Here is a 24,283-nt window from a genome sequence, read left to right as displayed (position 1 = left end):
TTTGAGAGGCATAAAGCCTGACTTGTAGGTGATGGTGCAGGTCAACAGGTTGGCATTGATTGTGGAGAAACTTTTAGCCCAGTTGTCAAACCGGCTACAATTCGCATTGTTCTCAGTATTGCTCTTTCCAAATCATGGCATATTCATCAGTTGGATGTCAAGAACGCATTCCTCCATGGTGAACTCAAAGAAACTGTCTACATGTATCAACCATTAGGTTTCCGAGATGCTACACATCCTAATCATGTATGCCGTCTTCGCAAATCACTATATGGGCTCAAACAAGCTCCTCGAGCTTGGTACAAACGATTTGCAGACTATGCATCATCAATTGGTTTCTGTCAAAGCAAGTGCGATCACTCCCTATTCATCTACAAGCAAGACTCTAATCTTGCCTACCTCTTACTTTATGTAGATGATATCATCCTCACTACATCCTCAGACACTCTGCGACAATCCATCATCTCTCTCCTCAGCTCCGAGTTTGCTATTAAAGATTTAGGACAACTCAGCTACTTCTTGGGTATTGCAGTTACTCGCCACAAGCATGGCCTACTTCTTTCACAAAAGAAATATGTTGAAGCTATTCTCTCACGAGCCGGCATGTCGTCCTGCAAAACTTGTCCGACTCCAGTTGATACAAAATCTAAGATGAGCGCCACACACAGTGTCCCATATGAGGATCCATCTCTATATCATAGTCTTGTAGGTGCCCTTCAATATCTCACCTTCACACAACCTGACATCTCATATGCTGTTCAAAAAATCTGTCTTTTTATGCATAATCCGATGGACACCCACATGCATGCTCTCCGACGGATATTACTATATATTCAGGGCACAAAACACTACGGTCTACATCTTTATCCCTCATCTACTACCTCATTAATATCATATAAAGATGCAGATTAGGGCGGATGCCCAGATACTAGACGCTCCACTTCCGGTTATTGTGTGTTTCTTGGAGACAATCTCCTCTCTTGGTCGTCTAAACGACAACCCACACTATCTCGCTCTAGTGCTGAAGCAGAATACCGTGGCGTTGCCAATGTGGTCTCAGAATTCTGCTGGTTAAGAAATCTTTTGCTCGAGCTACACTGCCCTATTCATAAGGCTACCTTGGTCTATTGTGATAACGTCAGTGCTATCTACCTCTCAGGTAATCCGGTTCAACATCAACGAATGAAACACATTGAGATGGATATTCATTTCGTTCGTGAAAAAGTAGCTCGGGGTCAAGTTCGAGTGCTCCATGTACCCTCGAAACATCAAATTGCAGATATCTTTACCAAAGGACTTCCGCTTATACTTTTTCAAGACTTCAGAGATAGTCTCAGCGTCCGTCCACCTCCGCTTAGACTGCGGGGGAGTATTAGAATATGTCTATATTCATTGTATGTTTGACTTGTAAATATTCATTAGTAATTCATTAGCAATTAATTAGTCATGAATTATATTAATTAGCAATCAATTAGTTTCTAGAATAGAATCAACAATAGTTGTATATTATTCACAATTGATATCAATGAAAGACACAAACTTATATTCTTACAAAAATCAGGTGTTACAACGAGGCCTTAAGAACATTTTTTAAGGATTCTTAATTAAATTTTTTTTGTAGAAAAATTTAAATAAAAACTTACTATCTAAAGGTTGTTAAAGAATGCTCTAAAGAAAAATGTTTGATGAACATCAATACACCTAGCTAACACTAGTAAGAAAACGTCAAAAATCAAGGTACATAAACTAAGCAAGAATAAAGGTCACTAAGCAAGAATCAAGGTCACTAAGACACATGCCACAAACGTTTACCAGGAAAACAAACAAGAAAACGTCTCACTCCAAGTGTATATAAAGGTTTATCATTTGTGTGCAGGCCATGTTGTGAAGGTTAAAAAATGAAAAAAGAGTTATAAAAGTTTTTTGTCCTTATAAATATAGTCAAATTTATTTTATTTTTCATAAAAGAAGTTACATGTTTTGATCCCTATAAAATATCTTGGGTATCAAATTAAAATTTGTTTAATTATGCATAAACTTATAAAAAATAATCAAGCTTAAAATGAGAGAGTGATGTCTGTTGGAACAAAATGTGTTTATAATAAACCTTAATGAGTTTTGATGATAACACAGTATTAAAAATTGTCAATTGGTTATTGCTAATATTTGTTCAAGTGTGCAGGACCATAGGCAAAGTTAATCAATTTCAATAGGTCTTGGAAGAACAATAGAGAGCAAAAGCATCTGAAGAAAACTGCGTCTGAAGCTATGAAGTGCTTCTGAAGTTTCAAGTGCCTCTGAAGTGATGACGTCATCAGAAGCAGAAGTTCATCAGAAGCAAAAGTTCATCAGAAGCTATATCATCACCAGAAGCTACAGTTGATCAGAATATTCAATCTGAAATCTCAAAAGAGCTGATACTTTATGACAACCTCGTCTAAGAGACCGAAGGATCAAAAGGAAAGTGTCAACGTTCGTTTGAAAAGCACTAGGTGCCTTTACCTCATTGAAGAGTTGACAAAGTACAAGTGTACAACCACTACCTCCACGACCCTGAGTGTGTCCTCGCTACAAGACAAGATAACAGCTCTGCCTGCAGAATTGTTCCTTCAAGATAGGAATGAATTTGAAGTTGATCCTTCAATAGGACTACACCCAAATCAGGCAAAAGATTACTGGTGGATGATCAAAGGAACTCAACAACTGTTTGGACGTGCTAAAAAATCTCAACGTCTCTCTACTCACCTCTATATAAAGGAGTGAAGACTTGAAGATTGGTAGAGACATCAATACAAGTTAAAAGTGCCAAAACTCTGCCAAATTTGATTCTCAAAAGCACTCTGAATTTCTGCGCTGATTTGATATATCTTAGAAATTCTTAAGTCTAGAGTCTTTCATTGCATTGTATTGTGAACACACTTGATTGTATATCAAGTGTTCAAGTCAAACAATTTTCTGTGTAATTCTGTTTGATTAGAAGTCTCTTGCTTTAGTGCTTGAGCATTGGAAGTCTCTCTCCTGCGTGCTTGAGCATTTGGGAAGTCTCATACTAGATGTATTGAGCAGTTGTAATCTGTGTGATTATTTCTTAGTGGAAATCTCCTTGGAAGTGCAAGGGGGACTGGACTACTTCCGGTTTGTGGAAGGAACCAGGATAATTGCTTGTGTCTCTCTTTCTTTTCTCTACTTTGTTTTTTATTCCGCTGCATATCTGATTCTGAACATCATATCAGAAGCACTCTCACCAAGCTTCTGAATTGATATCAGAAGAAGAATTTTTTGAGAAAAAGAAAACACAATTCAACCCCCCCTTCTTGTATTTTTCTCACCTTCAATGTCATCATAGTCCGGCCAACAAATCAAAACGCTTAAAGTTTAACTTAAATGAGAGAGGGACAGTAAAAATATACTAATATGAGTATGAGATAAAAAATTGTTTAAATAATTATTCTAAAAAGATTGTCCAAATATCATTTCTTAAGTAATAATCACCATACACGCAAGACACTAGTAATACTTTATTCAAACATTTTTAATGAGTTTTATGATATTGAACTTATTGAATTATTTCATCTTTTTTTTAATTAAAAAAATCATAAGTTCTTGCATTTTGTGCCAAGTTGCCAAGATGAGGCAAAGGAGATAAAACTATTTTATGTCAAGTTGCCAATATGAAGTATAAACAAGATAAAATTAAGCCATGATCAAGGTCACTAAGACACATGCCACAAACGTTTATAAGGGGAAAAAAAAAACGAGCTCTATTATTTCCTGCAAGTGTACATAAAAATGTTTATCATTTCCGTTCCATTGTTATTTCAAGTGGACATAAGTATTTGTGTGCAGGCGATACGATTCGAAAATTTAAAAAATAAATAAATAAATTCCTGATCCATATAAGTATATAATTAAATTTGTTTAATAAGCTAAATGGAATATTCCTTCAAAAGAAAAACCAAAATGGAATATATTATTAAAGTTAGAGAATTCTTCCTAACACATGATTTACCATAGTATAACACCGGACACCACTTGTGTACCATTGAGATACCGATGTTATATAATATTGGTCAATGAAGATGTGCCACATAGAAAGATCTAAAGAGGAAAGATAAAAAATATGCATGTGAAGTGCTATGTGACACACCTTCATTGGCCAATATTGTATAACATTGGTATGCCAATTGTACACAAATTATGTCCGTATAACACCAAAGTTTAGCAAACATTTACAATTCAGAAAGAAAAGAACAAAAGGGTAAAGAAAGCTATTTGTCAATGCTTAACCAAGAGAAATGACTAAGCCACCACCTTTGGTAACCAAAGGTAAAACTACAATTTTTTTCCTTCAGCCACCAATTAATAAGAGTGTGACTTAATTTTATCCAAAAGGTGATGAATTGAGTCTTCCTTATTGCTAAAAATTACTCACTCACAAGAGAAACAAATTAAAATTTGTCAATATATTCTCTTGACGCTTTCTCTATTGATGCCAAAACAAAAACACAAGATCGAAGCTTGGTTGAAGGAGAGAAAGTGTCCAGAGAATATATTGACAAATCTTGCAATAAGGAAGTCCCAATTGTTCAAATTCAATTATATATTTATACTTCTATACTATATATACAAAAAAATCGGTGATTTTGGGATGGTTTTTTCATTTTCCTTTTTACCCCTCATTAAACTATTTTGTTTACTATTATATCCTTTTATAATATTATTTAAATTATTGATTAAGAAAAGGATATCCCATTAAAATATGAATTAATCCACAACAATAGCAGGAACACCATGAAAAACCTTATTTTGACCTTCTATGTTGTATACTTACAACAATAGCAGGAACAATAGCAGGAATATGAGATTTTAGGCTGACATTTTTATTATATCAATTATACTATTAAACAAAATTTTTAATAATAATATTTATTGTTGGTATCATTAAAGAAGATCATAATTTATATTATATTTTTTATATTTTAATTGAAAGAGATAAATATGGTTGGTTGGATTTATTATAATTTGAAAGTAAAAAACATCGATTTAATCAAAATTTAATAAAAATCTTGACTTAATGAACATGACAAAATGATCATAAATATCATTAGCCAATTTTTAAAAATTAAAAAAATATAAAAAATATCCATAAGTTCTAGCTCAACTGGCAAAATGCAGAAATTGTTAGGCCGGATGCCATGACTAGAGTTTGAACCCTGGTACCTCCACTTATGTGTGTGTGAGTTTATAATGGATTCGCCATTTCTTCTATCTAAAAAAATATATATAAAAAATAAATGGCCTAATGCATGGATATGTGTGTATAAATACACACATATCCATAAACTCTAATTCACAACTAAATCAGCTGGTATCAAAAGTAAATACAATGATGGCTTTCATTCCAACTAATCAGAAATTATTTCCTTTTCAGTTAATCATCATCACAACTTCCTTTCTCTTGTTAGCACCAATAATACTAGTGAACTCAGACAAAATAGTTTCCTTCAACTTCCCAAAGTTCACAGGTAATGAGTCAACTCTAACCCTTCAAGGGGATGCCCTTATTAATTATGATCAGGTATACCTTACAGGATATTATCTCCCTAGGAGGGCTGTAGGTCGTCTCTTGTATTCAACACCCTTCAAGGGGATGCCCTCAATTTATCTCTTTAACCCTAATTCTCAAACTTCTCTAATTCAATCCTATACTTGCTAAATACAATCATCAGAATTACATAGGTTAATAGAATTGAATGCTAGTCTCACCCTTACCTTAGCAATGAAAATCGCAGCTCTCTTGGTCACTTTCTCTTCTCTTGGCTTTTTCTCCCTTTTCTCCAAAAACTGATCGTACGTACTGTTTTATTCTAAACTAGGTCTCTCCTCTATCTACTTTATCTTATTTCTCTTTCTCCCCCCAAAACTCTCTAAAATCTCAAAAACAAACCCTCAACTCAATATTTATTTTATTTTCATATCTTATTTTATTAAACAATAAAATAAGTCACAACTCCTCATAAAATCACAAAAATCATGCCAATCATATAAATCATCTTAAATCACACATATCATATAAATATAACATAAACTCATCTCAATAAATTCTAGACTCAATTAATTAATTAAATAATTCAAAGAGGGCATTACAATTTTTCTGTGTAATTCTATTTGAATAGAAGTCTCGTGATTGTGTTCATGAGCATAGGAAGTCTCTTGCAGTTGTGCTTGAACATTTGAAGTCTCTTGCTAAGTTTAGCAATGAGCAGTTGTAATCAGATATTACATTTTTAGTGAACTCTCCTTGGAAGTGCAAGGGGACAGGACTGACTTCCGGTTTGTGGAAGGAACCTGTATAATTGCTTTGTGTCTTTTTTCCTTCTCTCTCTCTCTCTCTCTCTCTCTCTCTCTCTCTCTCTCTCTATTTTTATCCGCTGCAAGTTAGTCCTGAACATCACTTCAGAAGTAGAACTCTATTTGCTTCTGATCAGTGTTTTCAGCTTAGGAGAAAACGAAGAAAAAGTAAACACAATTCAACCCCCCCTTCTTGTGCTTTTCTCAACCGCTCATCTGAAGTTGAAATATCATGCAAGAGAAGGCGTCATCGCCTCTCTTAACGGAGACATCGAAGTTGCACGAAGATGTTTGCTCCAGGCTAACAAATCCCAGAACTCGGTTTCCCAACCCAGCAAGCTGTTGAGGACAAAGGGAAAGCTGATGCGGGTACTCTAGATGCCAACTTGGTCGAACTTAACCCCAAGTTCACCAAGGAAGACCTAAAGGAACAAAACAAAGAGAAGAAGGATCCGCTCAACGAGAAACTTCTTAGACCTATTCCTGATGGTGAATTCGAGTTAGTCCCCTTTGGAGACGACCCCTCGAAGAACTTCAAGATCAGCAAGGGTCTTCCTGAGCTTGTCAAGGCACAGCTGGTCGCCTGCCTCAAGGAGAATGCAGGAGATGAATTTGAAGTAAATCTCACTAGAAGGGGGGGTTGAATAGTGACCCTTTAAAAATTTCTCTGTACTCTTAGAGAGTTTGAGCTCTCAATATTTTGCTTGGAGTAATATGATTAGTAAAACAATAAATAACAACGCATAAAGTAAAGAGTAGAGTTTAAGAGAGATCACACAGAGAAGTTATCCTGGTTCCCCCAATATGGGTTAGTCCAGTCCCCACAGCTTTTGTGAGATTATCCACTAGTTCTTTAGGAGTTTCTTCCTCCTCTTTGCATTGTGCAACACAATATGTATTCTCTAAGCCTCACCAGGCTTACACTGACTCTCGAGCTCTCGCTGAGCTTGAGGCTAAAACAACTATGTATTCTCCAAGCCTCACCAGGCTTACACCACTGATATTATTAGCTTCAGCAAGCTTACAGTATCACTCAAGATTTTACAGGCTTGAGGATATACAATCAAAATGAGATTTGATGTTTGGATCTAATTACAACTTTCAAGCTACTAAGAGAATGAGAGATTGTAGTTTGTGATACTCTTAAAAAGATGATCCGAAAATATGATTTGGTTCTGTAAGAGTATTCTTGATATTGAGACTGATTGATGAATTTATTGCTTGTATGTAGGCTTGTGATTGTATTAGAAATTCATACTTTCTTTGTTGAGAGAAAGCTTTTATTTATAGCCATCCTTCATCCTTCAATATCTGCAACTGTTCATTCTTGTGTAGACGCCCTTGCTGTTGATAGGAATTGCAAAACTGCCATTGTCCCATCTTTTGTACGTTGAGTTTTGAGCTTTCCAGCCTCGGCCTCAACTTTTAACACTAAGAGCTTGAGCTTGAAATGAACCAGGAGCGTGTGTGAACAGTGAAAAGTATTCTTTCTTTTCCACTTTCTTCTTACTTGTTCTCCAAGATACATCATTGTCATTGTCCTTGCAATGCTTTGTCTCCAAGATACCATTTATCAATTATATTTGAATACTTGGTCACCAAGTCATTGTACTTTATGTCTTTTTGCTTGCTTGCTCATCAAGATACATAATAGGGCTTATGTCATCATCCCTTTCTTTTCCAAATGATTAGCACATGATTGAAAGACAATTTTCCCTTGCATTTGCGCATGGTTTTCTTTGTGAAGCTTTCTTGGATTAAATCATTTAATTACCCTTTAATAATGAACACATATTCTTCTTGAGAGCTTGAGCTTGAAACTCCAATGATACATGGCTTTAACAATGTGTGAGAATTGGACTTTCCTATCCTTAATAAAATTCACTTAAGAGCACACATTAAATAACCAAATAACATTATAATCTTAATTTTAATACAATATTTTCGTGATAGGGATTGAGATTGAAAGGTATGACAGAAGCAGGATCAAAAAACATAGAGTTAAAACCTTCTTGAACATCTTCATTCAAGTTTGGTAATGGTGAGGATTGGTGATCAAAAGGAACAGGACTAGGGGATTTTCTAGGTGAAGGAATGGGAGGTGTATTGTGTTCAGGAGTGAAATTGTCTTCAGCTAAAGTATGATCTTGCTGAACATCGTCTTTCTCATTTCTTGGTTCTTTCTCAGATTCTTCAGTTTCAGCTTCAGATGATTCAGATCCTTCATTAGGACATTCAGGTTCTGGCGTAGGTGTTGAGTACTCAATCTCTTCAGAAGGCTCAGGAGTTTCAAATCCTGAGTCAGACAAATCTGTTTCATGCTCAAGTAGTTCGTCCTCAGCCTCAGCTCGAGGTTCACCTACTTTCCCTTTTTTCTTAACTGACTTACTAATCTTATGAGTTGCAGTTTTCTTTCCCTTAAGTTTAGGACCAATAGTAAAACCCAGGCGTCCTAAATTTGAACCATCAATCACAGCACATTCATCTAAGCTCACTTCATCATCTAAAGGAACTTTAAACTCTCTAAAAATTTTAGTTAACAACATAGCATAAGGAGTTGTTCTACGACGAGAGGCTGAGTGTTTCATATGAGTTAAAATCAAATAACCTAGGTTTAGAGGTTTCTTCTTCACCAGATGATAAATGACAATTAGGTCATAATTGTTTACCTTGTCCCAACTACCAGCTCTTGAGAGAATGTTGCGAACGGTTATGTTATGAAATAGGTGACACAAAGGAGTAAGGTTGGAAGCTGTTGGTTTTTCATCAGACCCTTCCTTTAGAAAGCTTGCTAACACATCATCACTATCTAGCTTCTAATGATCGAACCAGTTATCTCCATAGAGATGAACACCCTTATTTTCTATGTGAAATAGCTTACACAAGATTTCTAGAGTGAGTTTGAAAGTCACACCTTTGAGAGTGACAGAGACAGAGTTTTCTTTGAACTTAGCAGCAGCATAAAAAGCTCGAGTGAGACGTGGGTACTGTAACTCTTTTACAGATAGAATAGGTGTCCAACCTAAGGCATCAATGTAAGGTTTAATATTCTGACCTCTTGAAGCCATATCAGCCACATCTACTAACCTTCCATTTGCAATTGCTTTGTCCACCCACTTGCTTAGATAAGCAGCCTTGATAGCAGGATCTCCAAAAACAATGTCCAGAGAAGCAGCTTTATCCTTTTTTGGAGCTTCAGATTTTTCTTTATCTCGAGCTCTCGGAGAGCTTGAGCCAGAGACCTTTAATTTCTTCTGAGGTTGAGGCGAAGATGACTCAACAGCTTGTTTCCTCCTTTTAGAAACAGATTTCTTGGACTGTTTCGAATGAGGATGAGAGGTTTCAACTGCGGTTTCAACAGCCTTTCTCTTGAGAGGTGATTTCAGAGGTTGAGTTTCAATAGGTTCAGTGAGTCCTTCAGTTTGTGATTCGATCTTTTCCGCAACCCTAGGCTCGGTTTTTCTCCATCAGAATCAATAACATGCACAGTTGAATCAATTATTGGAGGTTTGTTCACAGACCTCATTCTTTGAGATTTTCTAGTAGGGATCGATGATGAAGAGATTTTAGGTTTAGATTTCTTTGATTTTGAAACAGTGGATTTAGACATGGATGCAGAAGAGGCTTTTCAAGTAAAAACAGTTGGAACAGATTTGGCAACAAAAGAAGGAGAGGAGTTCTTGGATTGAAAAACAGTGGTCTTTGGTGAGGGATTATTTGGTATAAATGGTACCAAAGCAAGATGAGTGTTTGGTGGTGGTGATGGTGGCGAATTGGGTTGATGAGAAGGAGGAAGGGATGGTTCGGTTTGATGAGGAGAAGGAGGTGGTGGTGAGGGTGACGGCGGAATTGGTGGTGGTTTGGTTTCAGAGGCGAGAGGTGGTGGAGATTCATTTTGAGTTTCTTCCATGAATGGTGATAGTTCGATGGAGAGAAGGAGAGACAAATGTGTTGGTTCGATGGAGAGAAGAAGAAGAGGAGGAAGAGTTTTTGTAGGAAAATGAAAAGGTAGTTTTTTGTAAGGGATAAAGAGAAGAAAAAATAATGATGATTAAAGGACATAAGCCATGGGAAAACGTGAGAGAAAAAGTTTGAAGAAAAAGTTTTTGATGCAAAAGGCATCTATTGATATGATCAATAGTTGTTTAGGAGACATTCAAAAAAGGTGGTATTTGGAGGGAAATAACAACAAGAGGTTTTAAAATAATGAGCTTAGGTGTAGTAAAATTTTTTATCCTCTATTTTAATGTTTGGAGAGAATTATAAAATAATTATTTTAATGAAGATAAACTAATAATAGATAATTTATCTCTTAAAAAATTAAATCTATCTTCTACCAACGGTTTGGTAAAAATATCTGCGAGTTGATTTTCAGTATCAATGAAAATCAATTCAATTTCTCCTTTCTGAACATGGTCTTTGATGAAATGATGTTTTATTTCAATATGTTTAGAACGAGAATGATGAATGGGATTTTTAGACAGATTTATAGCACTTGTATTATCACAATGAATAGGAATTTTTGTGTACCTTACGGAGTAATCTTCCAGCTGATTTTTTATCCATAATACCTGAGAGCAACTGCTTGCAGCTGAGACATATTCAGCTTCAGTAGTAGACAGAGCAATTGTATTTTGTTTTCTGCATGACCAACTGATGAGAGCTTGACCAAGAAATTGACATGCTCCGCTTATGCTTTTTCTTTCAATTTTATCTCCGGCATAGTCAGCGTCACAATATGCTGTAAGATTAAATTTTTTGTCCTTTCTATACCACAAACCAAGATTAGTAGTACCGACAAGATATCTGAAAATACGTTTAACAGCAGTAAGATGTGACTCTTTGGGTGCTGTTTGAAATCTAGCACAAAGTCCCATAGCAAAAACGATATCTGGCCTGCTCGCTGTTAGATATAATAATGATCCAATCATTCCTCTGTATTCTTTTTCAGATACAGACTTACATTGTTCGTCTTTGTCTAAGCTTGAAGAAGGATTCATGGGAGTAGACATAATTTTTGCTTCATTCATTTTATATTTTTTGAGAAGATCTCTAATATATTTTTCTTGAAAAATAAAAATGCCGTCTTCTTGTTGTTTGATTTGCAAACCCAGAAAGAAACGAAGTTCTCCCATCATACTCATTTCAAATTCACTTTGCATGAGGTTAGAAAAATCCTCACACATTTTTTCATTTGTAGATCTAAAAATAATATCATCAACATAGACTTGAACAATTAAAAGGTCTTGGTTAAGACTTTTTCTGAAAAGAGTTGTATCGATATGTCCACGAGTAAAATCATTTTTGAGTAAAAAGGTACTTAGTCTTTCATACCAAGCTCGTGGAGCTTGTTTGAGACCATATAAGGCTTTTGAAAGTTTGAAAACATAATTTGGTTTTTTATTATCCTCAAAGCCAGGAGGTTGATGGACATAAACCTCTTCATTCAGAAAACCATTTAAGAAGACACTTTTAACATCCATTTGAAAAAGTTTGATTTGTTTATGTGCAGCATATGCAAGTAAAATTCTAATTGCTTCTAACCTTGCTACCGGAGCATAAGTCTCATCATAGTCAATACCTTCTTGTTGATTATAACCTTGAGCAACTAGTCTTGCTTTGTTTCTGACCACTTTACCATCTTCATCTAGTTTATTTCTGAACACCCATCTTGTTCCAATGATGGTTTTGTCTCGAGGTTCAGGTACTAAATTCCAGACTTTGTTTCTTTCAAACTGAGAAAGCTCTTCAGTCATGGCTTCAATCCATGATTGATCAATGATAGCTTCATTTATGGATTTTGGCTCCATTTGAGAAATCATAGCCATGTTTGTTTTGTCTTGGAATGATGATCTTGTTCTTACTTTATCAGCAGTGTCACCAATGATTAATTCTTTTGGATGATCAACAACTGATTTCCAGCTTGGAGGAATGAATGAATCTGGTTCATCTTCATCCTTTTGTTTTGATATATCAGAGGTTTGTTGATGACTAGAATGATGAGGTTCATCTTCATCCTCATTTACATTCTCAACATTAAGATCATTAAATTCATCAGAAACAACATGCATACTTTCCTCTGTACATCTGGTTCTTAGATTATAGACTCTATAACTTTTGGAAGAAGTAGAATAACCAAGAAAAATGGCTTTGTCTGACTTAGAGTCAAACTTACTCAGATTATCTTTGTTATTCAAAATGTAACAATAACATCCAAAGATATGAAAGTATGCAATGGTAGGTTTCCTATTTTTCCAAAGTTCATATGGGGTTTTCTTTAGAAAGTTTCTGATAGTAACATGATTCAGGATATAGCAAGATGTGTTAATTGCTTCAGCCCAAAAATATTTTTCAACATTTGATTCATTTAACATGGTTCTGGCCATTTCTTGTAAAGTTCTATTTTTTCTTTCAACTACACCATTTTGTTGAGGAGTTCTGGGACAAGAAAAATTGTGAGAAATCCCATTATCTTCAAAGAAGGATTTAAAGGATGAATTTTCAAATTCTCCTCCATGATCACTTCTTACAGAAATAATGCGTGAATTTTTTTCTTTTTGAATTTTTTTGCAAAAGGTTTTAAAAGCTTCAAATGAATCATCTTTGTTTTTTAAAAATAAAACCCACGTGAATCTGGAGAAATCATCAACAATTACAAATCCATATCTTTTTCCACTAAGACTAGCAGTTTGAATAGGACCAAAGAGATCAATGTGAAGAAGCTCAAGAGGTTTGTTTGTGGAAATAATGTTTATGGGATGAAAACTACTTTTAACCTGTTTCCCTTTTATGCAAGCTTCACATATGTTATCTTTGTCATAACTGAGTTTAGGAAGACCTCTAACTAGATCAAGTTTGGATAGTTTTGAAATAGTTTTCATGCTTATATGACCAACTCGTCTATGCCAGATCCATTTATCTTTATCTATGGACATGAAACAAGATTTTGTTGGAAGTTCATCTAAGAATAAAATGTACAGATTTTTATGTCTTGATCCAGTAAAGATGATTTTTCCTGAGGATGATTGCTTAATTTCACATATGCTTGGTTTAAAGATAACTTGAAAGCCACTATCACAAAGTTGACTGATGCTTAGCAAGTTATGTTTTAAACCTTCTACATATTGAACATCCTTAATCTTAGCAGATTTATTGTTACCAATGACACCCATACCTTTGATTTTAGCTTTATCATTGTTACCAAATGTTACTGATCCTCCTTCCCTTTCTTCGAAGGAGAGAAAACAACCTTTATCTCCTGTCATATGCCTTGAGCAACCACTGTCCAAGTACCAATGCCTTTTCTTGGTTGCCAGCATACATTCCTGTTTCAGAGGTTAGTAGTAACTTAGGTACCCATATAGATTTGGGTCCTTGAGGGTTAGTGTTCTTGAGATTTTTGTTTTTATTGTAACATTTGGATTCATGATGACCAAATTTGTTGCAATAGGAACATTTTTTCTTTTTCTTGACCAGATAGTTTGTTTCAAGATGTACAGGTTTTCTATAACATTTATCTTTAGAATGACCATGTTTTTTACAAAAAGAGCATTCCTTTCTTATTTTAGGAACTAAGATTTTTTTACCTGGTTTAGGAATAAAAAAGTCTTTATATATTTTTTGCTTCTTTGAAATGTTAAACTCTATCCCTGTTTTATCGAGCATTCCTTTTTGAGAGCCAATAATTTTTTGAAATGTTTCAGTTGATTTAACAAAACTAGAGATGTCATTTGTTAATCCTTCTACTTGATCTTTCAAAAATTTATTTTCTTTTTCAAACATTTTTGTGGTTTATTTGACTGTAGTAATATCACTTGTAGGTTCCTCTATTTGAGTTTTGTGAGAATCAATATTTTCAATATTTTTTAAAGGAGGAGTATATAACGTAATTTTTGTTTCAGATAATCTAAGATTTTCTAATGTTAGATTTTGAATGGTTTGAAGATATTCTTCATTTCTTTTTTGTAGCTCCTCATTTAGTTTCTTCATTTCAATAAGTTTATTTCTTTGAGATAAACATTTTTGAGATAAAGTTTCTGAATCGTTTAAGAGGTTATCAAAAATTATTTCTATCTTTTGACAAGAAAGACAGGAGTTGTCAAAAGATAGGAGTTTGAGAAAATTACCTCTTCTGCATCATCTTTTGCCATAAGACATAAGTTTGCTTCTTCAACCTCTATTCCATCATTTTGGTCGTCAGCATCATCCCAAGTGGCAGGCATAGCTTTTTGGAATGGAGGTTTCTTTTTCTTTTCCATAGGACATTCCGATTTGTAGTGTCCTATCTTGTTGCATCCGAAACACCGAACCTTGCTTTTATCTGTTTCGACTTTTTGAGGCTCTCTTCTGTTTTGAAATGGTCTTCTATTTTGATTTCTTCTAAAGACCATTTTTTGAATTTTTCTTGAAATTAAGGCTAGGTCAACCTCATCCTCAGATTGATTTGTTAGATCGTCATTTGATTCAAGATTTTGTGAACAAGACATCTCATTTTGATTTTCATGGCTTTGAGAGGCTTTAAGAGCAACCATTCTGGTTTTTTGTGGTGCTTTATCTTCCATGAGGATGGATTCATGAGCTTTTAAAGAACCTATTAATTCTTCAAGCTCAAGCTCTTTAAGATTCTTAGCTTGAGTGATTGCCGTAACCATTGGTCTCCAAATCTTTGGAAGACTTCTTAGGATTTTCCTGGCTCTCTCATGAGTTGTGTACTTTTTACCAAGAGAGCGTAATTCGTTTACAATGATTGTCAATCTTGCGAACATTTCATCAATGGTTTCATCTTCTTTCATCTCGAAAGTTTCGAATTTTTTAACTCCCATGTCTATTCTTTCTTCTTTAACATGACTAGTTCCTTCATGATGAGTTTTGAAAGCTTCCCATATTTCTTTAGCGGTTGTACATTCTTCTATTCTATCATATTCTTCCCTGCTTAAAGCACATGTTAGAAATAATTGAGCTTTAGAGTTTAGAAGTACCTGTTCATTTTCTTCTTTTGTCCATTCTGCTTGTGGCTTTATTACTGAGGGTGCGGTTCCTGTGCCCGTTGTCATTGGAACATAATTTCCATGTTCAATGACTGGCCACATATAATTGTCTTGAGATATTAGAAATAATCTCATCTTTCCTTTCCAATAATAGTAGTCTGTTCCATCAAAATATGGAGGTCTATTTGATGATCCTCCTTCAGGTACAAACTTTGCTATTTTTGACATTTTCTTCTTCCTGAATCTTTTCCTCTTACATTGTTAAGTGCTCTAATCGAGGTAGAGCTTTGATACCAATTGAAGTTGAAGTAAATGTCACTAGAAGGGGGGGTTGAATAGTGACCCTTTAAAAATTTCTCTATACTCTTAGAGAGTTTGAGCTCTCAATACTTTGCTTGGAGTAATATGATTAGTAAAACAATAAATAACAACGCATAAAGTAAAGAGTAGAGTTTAAGAGAGATCACACAGAGAAGTTATCCTGGTTCCCCCAATATGGGTTAGTCCAGTCCCCACAGCTTTTGTGAGATTATCCACTAGTTCTTTAGGAGTTTCTTCCTCCTCTTTGCAATGTGCAACACAATATGTATTCTCTAAGCCTCACCAGGCTTACACTGACTCTCGAGCTCTCGCTGAGCTTGAGGCTAAAACAACTATGTATTCTCCAAGCCTCACCAGGCTTACACCACTGATATTATTAGCTTCAGCAAGCTTACAGTATCACTCAAGATTTTACAGGCTTGAGGATATACAATCAAAATGAGATTTGATGTTTGGATCTAATTACAACTTTCAAGCTACTAAGAGAATGAGAGATTGTAGTTTGTGATACTCTTAAAAAGATGATCCGAAAATATGATTTGGTTCTGTAAGAGTATTCTTGATATTGAGACTGATTGATGAATTTATTGCTTGTATGTAGGCTTGTGATTGTATTGGAAATTCATACTTTCTTTGTTGAGAGAAAGCTTTTATTTATAGCCATCCTTCATCCTTCAATATCTGCAACTGTTCATTCTTGTGTAGACGCCCTTGCTGTTGATAGGAATTGCAAAACTGCCATTGTCCCATCTTTTGTACGTTGAGTTTTGAGCTTTCCAGCCTCGGCCTCAACTTTTAACACTAAGAGCTTGAGCTTGAAATGAACCAGGAGCGTGTGTGAACAGTGAAAAGTATTCTTTCTTTTCCACTTTCTTCTTACTTGTTCTCCAAGATACATCATTGTCATTGTCCTTGCAATGCTTTGTCTCCAAGATACCATTTATCAATTATATTTGAATACTTGGTCACCAAGTCATTGTACTTTATGTCTTTTTGCTTGCTTGCTCATCAAGATACATAATAGGGCTTATGTCATCATCCCTTTCTTTTCCAAATGATTAGCACATGATTGAAAGACAATTTTCCTTTGCATTTGCGCATGGTTTTCTTTGTGAAGCTTTCTTGGATTAAATCATTTAATTACCCTTTAATAATGAACACATATTCTTCTTGAGAGCTTGAGCTTGAAACTCCAATGATACATGGCTTTAACAATGTGTGAGAATTGGACTTTCCTATCCTTAATAAAATTCACTTAAGAGCACACATTAAATAACCAAATAACATTATAATCTTAATTTTAATACAATATTTTCGTGATAGGGATTGAGATTGAAAGGTATGACAGAAGCAGGATCAAAAAACATAGAGTTAAAACCTTCTTGAATATCTTCATTCAAGTTTGGTAATGGTGAGGATTGGTGATCAAAAGGAACAGGACTAGGGGATTTTCTAGGTGAAGGAATGGGAGGTGTATTGTGTTCAGGAGTGAAATTGTCTTCAGCTAAAGTATGATCTTGCTGAACATCGTCTTTCTCATTTCTTGGTTCTTTCTCAGATTCTTCAGTTTCAGCTTCAGATGATTCAGATCCTTCATTAGGACATTCAGGTTCTGGCGTAGGTGTTGAGTACTCAATCTCTTCAGAAGGCTCAGGAGTTTCAAATCCTGAGTCAGACAAATCTGTTTCATGCTCAAGTAGTTCGTCCTCAGCCTCAGCTCGAGGTTCACCTACTTTCCCTTTTTTCTTAACTGACTTACTAATCTTATGAGTTGCAGTTTTCTTTCCCTTAAGTTTAGGACCAATAGTAAAACCCAGGCGTCCTAAATTTGAACCATCAATCACAGCACATTCATCTAAGCTCACTTCATCATCTAAAGGAACTTTAAACTCTCTAAAAATTTTAGTTAACAACATAGCATAAGGAGTTGTTCTACGACGAGAGGCTGAGTGTTTCATATGAGTTAAAATCAAATAACCTAGGTTTAGAGGTTTCTTCTTCACCAGATGAAAAGTACATGAACAGTGAAAAGTATTCTTTCTTTTCCACTTTCTTCTTACTTGTTCTCCAAGATACATCATTGTCATTGTCCTTGCAATGCTTTGTCTCCAAGATACCATTTATCAATTATATTTGAATACTTGGTCACCAAGCCATTGTACTTTATGTCTTTTTGCTTGCTTGCTCATCAAGATACATAATAGGGCTTATGTCATCATCCCTTTCTTTTCCAAATGATTAGCACATGATTGAAAGACAATTTTCCCTTGCATTTGCGCATGGTTTTCTTTGTGAAGCTTTCTTGGATTAAATCATTTAATTACCCTTTAATAATGAACACATATTCTTCTTGAGAGCTTGAGCTTGAAACTCCAATGATACATGGCTTTAACAATGTGTGAGAATTGGACTTTCCTATCCTTAATAAAATTCACTCAAAGAGCACACATTAAATAACCAAATAACATTATAATCTTAATTTTAATACAATATTTTCGTGATATCCTTATTTTGTTAACATTATATTTTAATAACATTATATTGATCAATATTTTGTTAACCATTTGATATCCTTATTTGAAATGTACTTCATAGCATGATTTTCGTGATCTATACAATATTTTTTGCTGAAGGCTAGTTAAAACTAAAAGTGTCTTTTTAAAATTTGAATTTGTTCCATAAAATGTTATGAAGTAAGTTGTTCAAATAGATTTGAATTTGCTGTCTATATGTTTATCGAGAATTATAAATTTGTTATGTTTGTTTCTCAGTATGGTTTGAACATTATTTATTCATATTGTGTCTTGCACTTAAGATCTATGCAATTGGACCCAAGCCTAATGGGCACCCTAAAAAAATACCCATGATAGGCGGGTAAATACCCGCATTTTTGGGTATGGGCATGGGCAATTGCCCGCAAATTTGAACGGGTATGAGTGCGGGTACGAGCACTCTAGTGCCCACCCCGCCCACACATTATATAGACTATACCAATAATTTTATTTATATTAAATTTAGTTAATTAATCCTAAGTCTTTGATATTTATTGTAATATGCACTTGTTTTTTTATATTTTAGATGCTTTTTATTTGGCTAAATAATATGATGCGTAATATTTTATATGTTGATTTAGAAAATTTCATATCATATTTTAATTATGTTGTGGTATTTTTTTGTTATTTATTATCTTTTTTTTTGTGAAATTGCGGGTAATGGGTGCGGATACGGGTACTTAGATACCCATAAGGTATAGGGACGGGCACTAAACTTATTGCCCACGAGGGTATGGACTCGGGTATAGGGTTTTTCTTAAAACGCGAGTATGGGGATGGGCACTATGATACCCTACCCAATAAGTACCCATTGCCATCCTTAGGTTTGAACATTATTTATTCATATTGTGTCTTGCACTTAAGATCTATAAGAATTCTTACCCATAATTTTCATATAAGAATTATATTATGACTATATTTAGCGAGTCTTTATGGCTCCAATTTTAATAGTTTATGACATATTTTTGTTCATTATTTTGGCTTCATGAAGGATCAAGGTACAATATAAATTACTTGTAAACAATAATCCATAAATTGCATTTAATCTTAATACTCAAACGAATAAACATTTTAAAACCATTATTTTGCCTCCATGAAAGATTATGGTACAGTATAAATTACGGGTAAACAATAATCCATAAATTGCATTTAAACTTAATAGTCAAACGAAGAGACATTTTAAACCATTATTTTGGTTCCATGAAGGATAAGGATTATGGGCCAATATAAATTACTGGTAAACAATCATCCATAAATTGCATTTAAACTTAATAGTTAAAAGAAGAAACATTTTAAAACCATTATTTTCTCTCCATGAAGGATTATGGGCCAGTATAAATTACTGGTAAACAATCATCCATAAATTGGATTTAAACGTAATAGTCAAACGGAGAAACATTTTAAAAACATTATTTTGGCTTCATGAATGATTAGGGTACAATATAAATTACCGGTAAACAATCATTCAAAAATTGCATTTAAACTTAATAGTCAAACGAAGAAACATTTTAAAACCATTATTTTGGCTCCATGAAGGATTAGGTACAATATAAATTAGTGGTAAACAATCATCCATAAATTGGATTTAAACTTAATAGTCAAAAGAAGAAACATTTTAAAACCATTATTTTGGCTCCATGAAGGATAATGGTACAATATAAATTACGGGTAAACAATAATCCATAAATTGCATTTAAAATTAATAGTAAAACGAAGAGACATTTTAAAACTATTATTTTGGTTCCGTGAAGGATAAGGATTATGGGCCAATATAAGTTACTAGTAAACAATCATCCATAAATTGCATTTAAACTTAATAGTTAAAAGAAGAAACATTTTAAAACCATTATTTTGGCTCCATGAAGGATTATGGTACAATATAAATTACGGGTAAACAATAATCCATAAATTGCATTTAAACTTAATAGTCAAACGAAGAGACATTTTAAAACCATTATTTTGGCTCCATGAAGGATTATGGTACAATATAAATTACGGGTAAACAATAATCCATAAATTGCATTTAAACTTAATAGTCAAACGAAGAGACATTTTAAAACCATTATTTTGGTTCCATGAAGGATAAGGATTATGGGCCAATATAAATTACTGGTAAACAAGCATCCATAAATTGCATTTAAACTTAATAGTCAAAAGAAGAAACATTTTAAAACCATTATTTTCGCTTCATGAAGGATTATGGGCCAGTATAAATTACTGGTAAACAATAATCCATAAATTGCATTTAAACGTAATAGTCAAACGGAGAAACATTTTATAACTATTATTTTGGCTCATGAATGATTAGGGTACAATATAAATTACTGGTAAACAATCATCCATAAATTGCATTTAAACTTAATAGTCAAACGAAGAAACATTTTAAAACCATTATTCTGGCTCCATGAAGGATTAGGTACAATATAAATTAGTGGTAAACAATCATCCATAAATTGCATTTAAACTTAATAGTCAAACAAAGAAACATTTTAAAACCATAAATTGCATTGTAATTAAAAGAGAGCACATTAAACTGAAAAGATATTAAATAAATTACATTAAAATTAAATGATAATTCGAAAACATCAAAATGGATCTAAAAACATAAACCTTAAAAACTGAACTCCATCAATTGCATTGCAGACATGAAACTCTGAAAGGTAGTTGTTTATCTAGGAACATGAAATGTTATGAGATCTACGGCTGAGATGTAGGTAGTAGTTGACTGAGTTGATTAACATTAATATTACTACACAATTACTTCATTTAAACCCTCACTATTACTCATACACCATTAATATATTAATTACCCTAAGTTACTACTAACATCGCAAATTGAGCACCCAAATATTTAAAATACCGACCACTCTAAAATTATCAAAATACTCCTACTCCCCAAATGATCAAAATACCCTTATCATCTAAAAGTCCACTAATCCCCAAATCAAACACGTCAAATAAGCAATTAAATAAATATAATAAATAGTAGTAAATAAATAACCCTATTGAAAATCAGGTGTCACAACGAGACCTTAAGAACATTTTTTAAGGATTCCTAATTAAATTTTTTATAGAAAAAGAAATAAAAATTTACTATCTAAAGGTTGTTAAAAAATGCTCTAAAGAAAAATGTTTGATAAACATCAATACACCTAGCTAACACTAGTAAGAAAACGTCAAAAATCAAGGTACAACGTTTATCATTTCCGTTTCAGGTACAACATCGCCTATAACGGAAATGATAAACGTTGTACCCTATAAAATATGTGTGCAGGCGATGTTGTGAAGATTCAAAAATGATGAAAAAAAGGGTTACATAAGTTTTTGGTCCTTATAAAGATAGTCAAATTTATTTTATTTTTCATAAAAGAAGTTAATGTTTTGATCCCTATAAAATATAGTCTCTGTTAAATTAAAATTTATTTAATTATGCATAAACTTATAAAAAAAAAAATCAAACTTCAAATGAGAGAGTGATGTCATCATAGTCCAGCCAACAAATCAAAACGCTTAAAGTTAAACTTAAATGAGAGAGAGTAAAAATATACTAATATGAATATGAGATAGAAAGTTGTTGCAAAAATTATCACAAAAATATTGTTCAAATATCATTTCTTGAATAAATAATCATCATACACACAAGACACTAGTAATACTTTATTCAAACATTTTTAATGAGTTTTGTGATATTGAACTTATTGAATGATTTCATCTTTTTTTAATTAAAAAATCATAAGTTCTTATTTTGTGCCAAGTTGCCAAGATGACGCAAAGGAGATAAAACTATTTTAAATGTTAACGGAGTAAAGAGAGTGAAATTATTCTCAACAAAGCATTTTTTACTCCACCGAGATGTCGGCTCAATGTTAAAACTTGACTTAATGATCATAAATATCATTAGCCAATTTTTAAAAATTAAAAAAATATAAAAAATATTCACAAGTTCTAGCTCAACTGGCAGAATGCCGAAATTGTTATGTCGGATGTCATGATCGGGGTTTGAACCCTGATACCTCCACTTGTGTGTGTGAGTTTATAATGAATTCGACATTTCGTCTATCTAAAAATATATAATATATATATAATAAATGGACTAATGCATGGATGTGTGTATAAATACACGTGATAACCATAAACTCTAATTCACAACTAAATCAGCTGGTATCAAAAGTAAATACAATGATGGCTTTCATTCCAACTAATCAGAAATTATTTCCTTCTCTGTTACTCATCATCACAACTTCCTTTCTCTTGTTAGCACCAATACCAGTGAACTCAGACAAAATAGTTTCCTTCGACTTCCCAAAGTTCACAGGTAATGAGTCAGCTCTAACCCTTCAAGGGGATGCCTTTATTGCTTATGATCAGGTATACCTTACAGGATATGCTCACCCTAAGAGAGCTGTAGGTCGTCTCTTGTATTCAACACCTGTTCCCCTTTGGGACAAAACAACAGGAAATGTTGCTAGTTTTGTCACTTCCTTCGCTTTTTTACTTAACTTCCAAAAGACTATTGTGCCAGCTGATGGACTTATCTTCTTTATTGCACCACCAAATAGTGTAATTCCTAACAACGCAGCGGGTGGAAATCTTGGAGTAGTTGATCCTAATACTGCTTTCAATCGATTTGTTGGTGTAGAATTTGACAATTATGTCAATGAATGGGATCCTGATTATGCTCATATTGGAATTGATGTCAACTCTTTGATTTCATCCAAGACTGTGGTTTGGAAGCCACTGCACGGTTACTATGTCAAAGTAAGCATCGCTTATGACTCTTCCTCTAAGATTTTGAGTGTTGTCCTCACCGACCAAAGTGGTCAATTAGCTACTGTTGCTCAAGTCGTTGATTTGAAAGCTGTGCTCCCAGAAACAGTTACAATTGGTATATCTGCTTCCACATCGGAATTGTGCCGTCAAATACAAAACATATACGCATGGTCTTTCACTTCAACTTTGAAGACAACTATAAGCAGCATCACCTCAAACAACACCAACAATCTTGCAAGCTATGCATGATTTGCTTTGGGTATTCTGTAAGCACGCATGGAGTTTGGTTTGATGTATTTTCTAATTGATGTTGCTTGTGTCGATCGTATGTGTGTTTGAATTTTTCTTTTTCCTAAATAAAGACCATGCTTGTACCCATGTTTAAGTTAATGTTTTTTTCCTAAATCGTATGTGTATAATCAACTCATGTTTTCGCCTCTAGTTTTTCCTTCATGGTTCCTTGTTCGCGGGCTGCTGTTCGTTGTTTCCCTTTTGTTGGAAAGAACATGGAACCTTTAGACGACGCTAAAAGAGAAAAGCGGTATCTTAATTACTACCCTTTTACAGCTCTACCATGGATAAAAGCGCTTTCATAAAGTTTAGTTAATTAATAAAATCTAAATAATTGTACGTTTCCCCATTAGACAGTACTAGAAAGAAAAACGTTCTCTAATGGAGTATATTATTACAAGGATTTCGACTTCCAATATAAGTGGGGCAATATTTTTGTCAAATGATTAAATAATAATTTTTTTAATAAGAAGCTATTTTCCATTACAAAGCAAAAGATCTATTTTCAATTAGTTGAAAATGAGTTAAAATTACATAATTACTAATTATTTTAAGAACATCTCTTTCTATATATGTTACAAGACAATCATTTGAGCATTGATCACCCATCTTGTTACTTATTTGACTCTTCACATATTTCATAGCTGAGAAAACACGTTCAACACTTGAAATTCTGGCATGTTAGCTTTCAGATGTTCTACATGATGTTCCAACACTGGATACAAAATACAAATGTTGAACCTAATGTTTAGAACATTATGCTAACAGAAATAAACAAAACAATGCAAACGTAAAATACAAGAAAGTAAAATGCGTAGGAGGAAAACGTTTCCCCATGGACAGTACTTGAAAGAGAAACGTTTTTTAATGAAGTATATCATTACTCACCAGCCATCTATCTTTCTATTCTGGTGACAACTAGAGTACCCATGGAAGAATGGTGGATAATTTACTTCAACCAATGAACATTCACCTTTTTAAATGGTATCCATGAACTATCTTGACCTCACC

At 33.9% G+C, this 24,283-nt stretch overlaps 1 protein-coding gene across 1 annotated transcript; it reads left to right on the top strand.

Annotated features, from left to right (window-relative positions):
* The first annotated feature begins 22,346 nt into the window (after window positions 1-22,346).
* LOC25480517 (putative bark agglutinin LECRPA3) lies at window positions 22,347-23,386 on the top strand. The gene has a single exon (XM_013587024.3). The coding sequence runs from the start codon at window positions 22,391-22,393 to the stop codon at window positions 23,228-23,230; it is 840 nt and encodes a 279-aa protein (XP_013442478.1). The 5' UTR covers window positions 22,347-22,390; the 3' UTR covers window positions 23,231-23,386.
* The last annotated feature ends 897 nt before the right edge of the window (window positions 23,387-24,283 follow it).

Source organism: Medicago truncatula, chromosome 3 (genome assembly GCF_003473485.1).
Source record: "Medicago truncatula cultivar Jemalong A17 chromosome 3, MtrunA17r5.0-ANR, whole genome shotgun sequence".
In the NCBI taxonomy this organism is placed as follows: Eukaryota; Viridiplantae; Streptophyta; class Magnoliopsida; order Fabales; family Fabaceae; genus Medicago; species Medicago truncatula.
The sequence above is the reverse complement of the archived record's forward strand: the minus strand, read 5'-3'. Positions and strand labels throughout refer to the sequence as shown.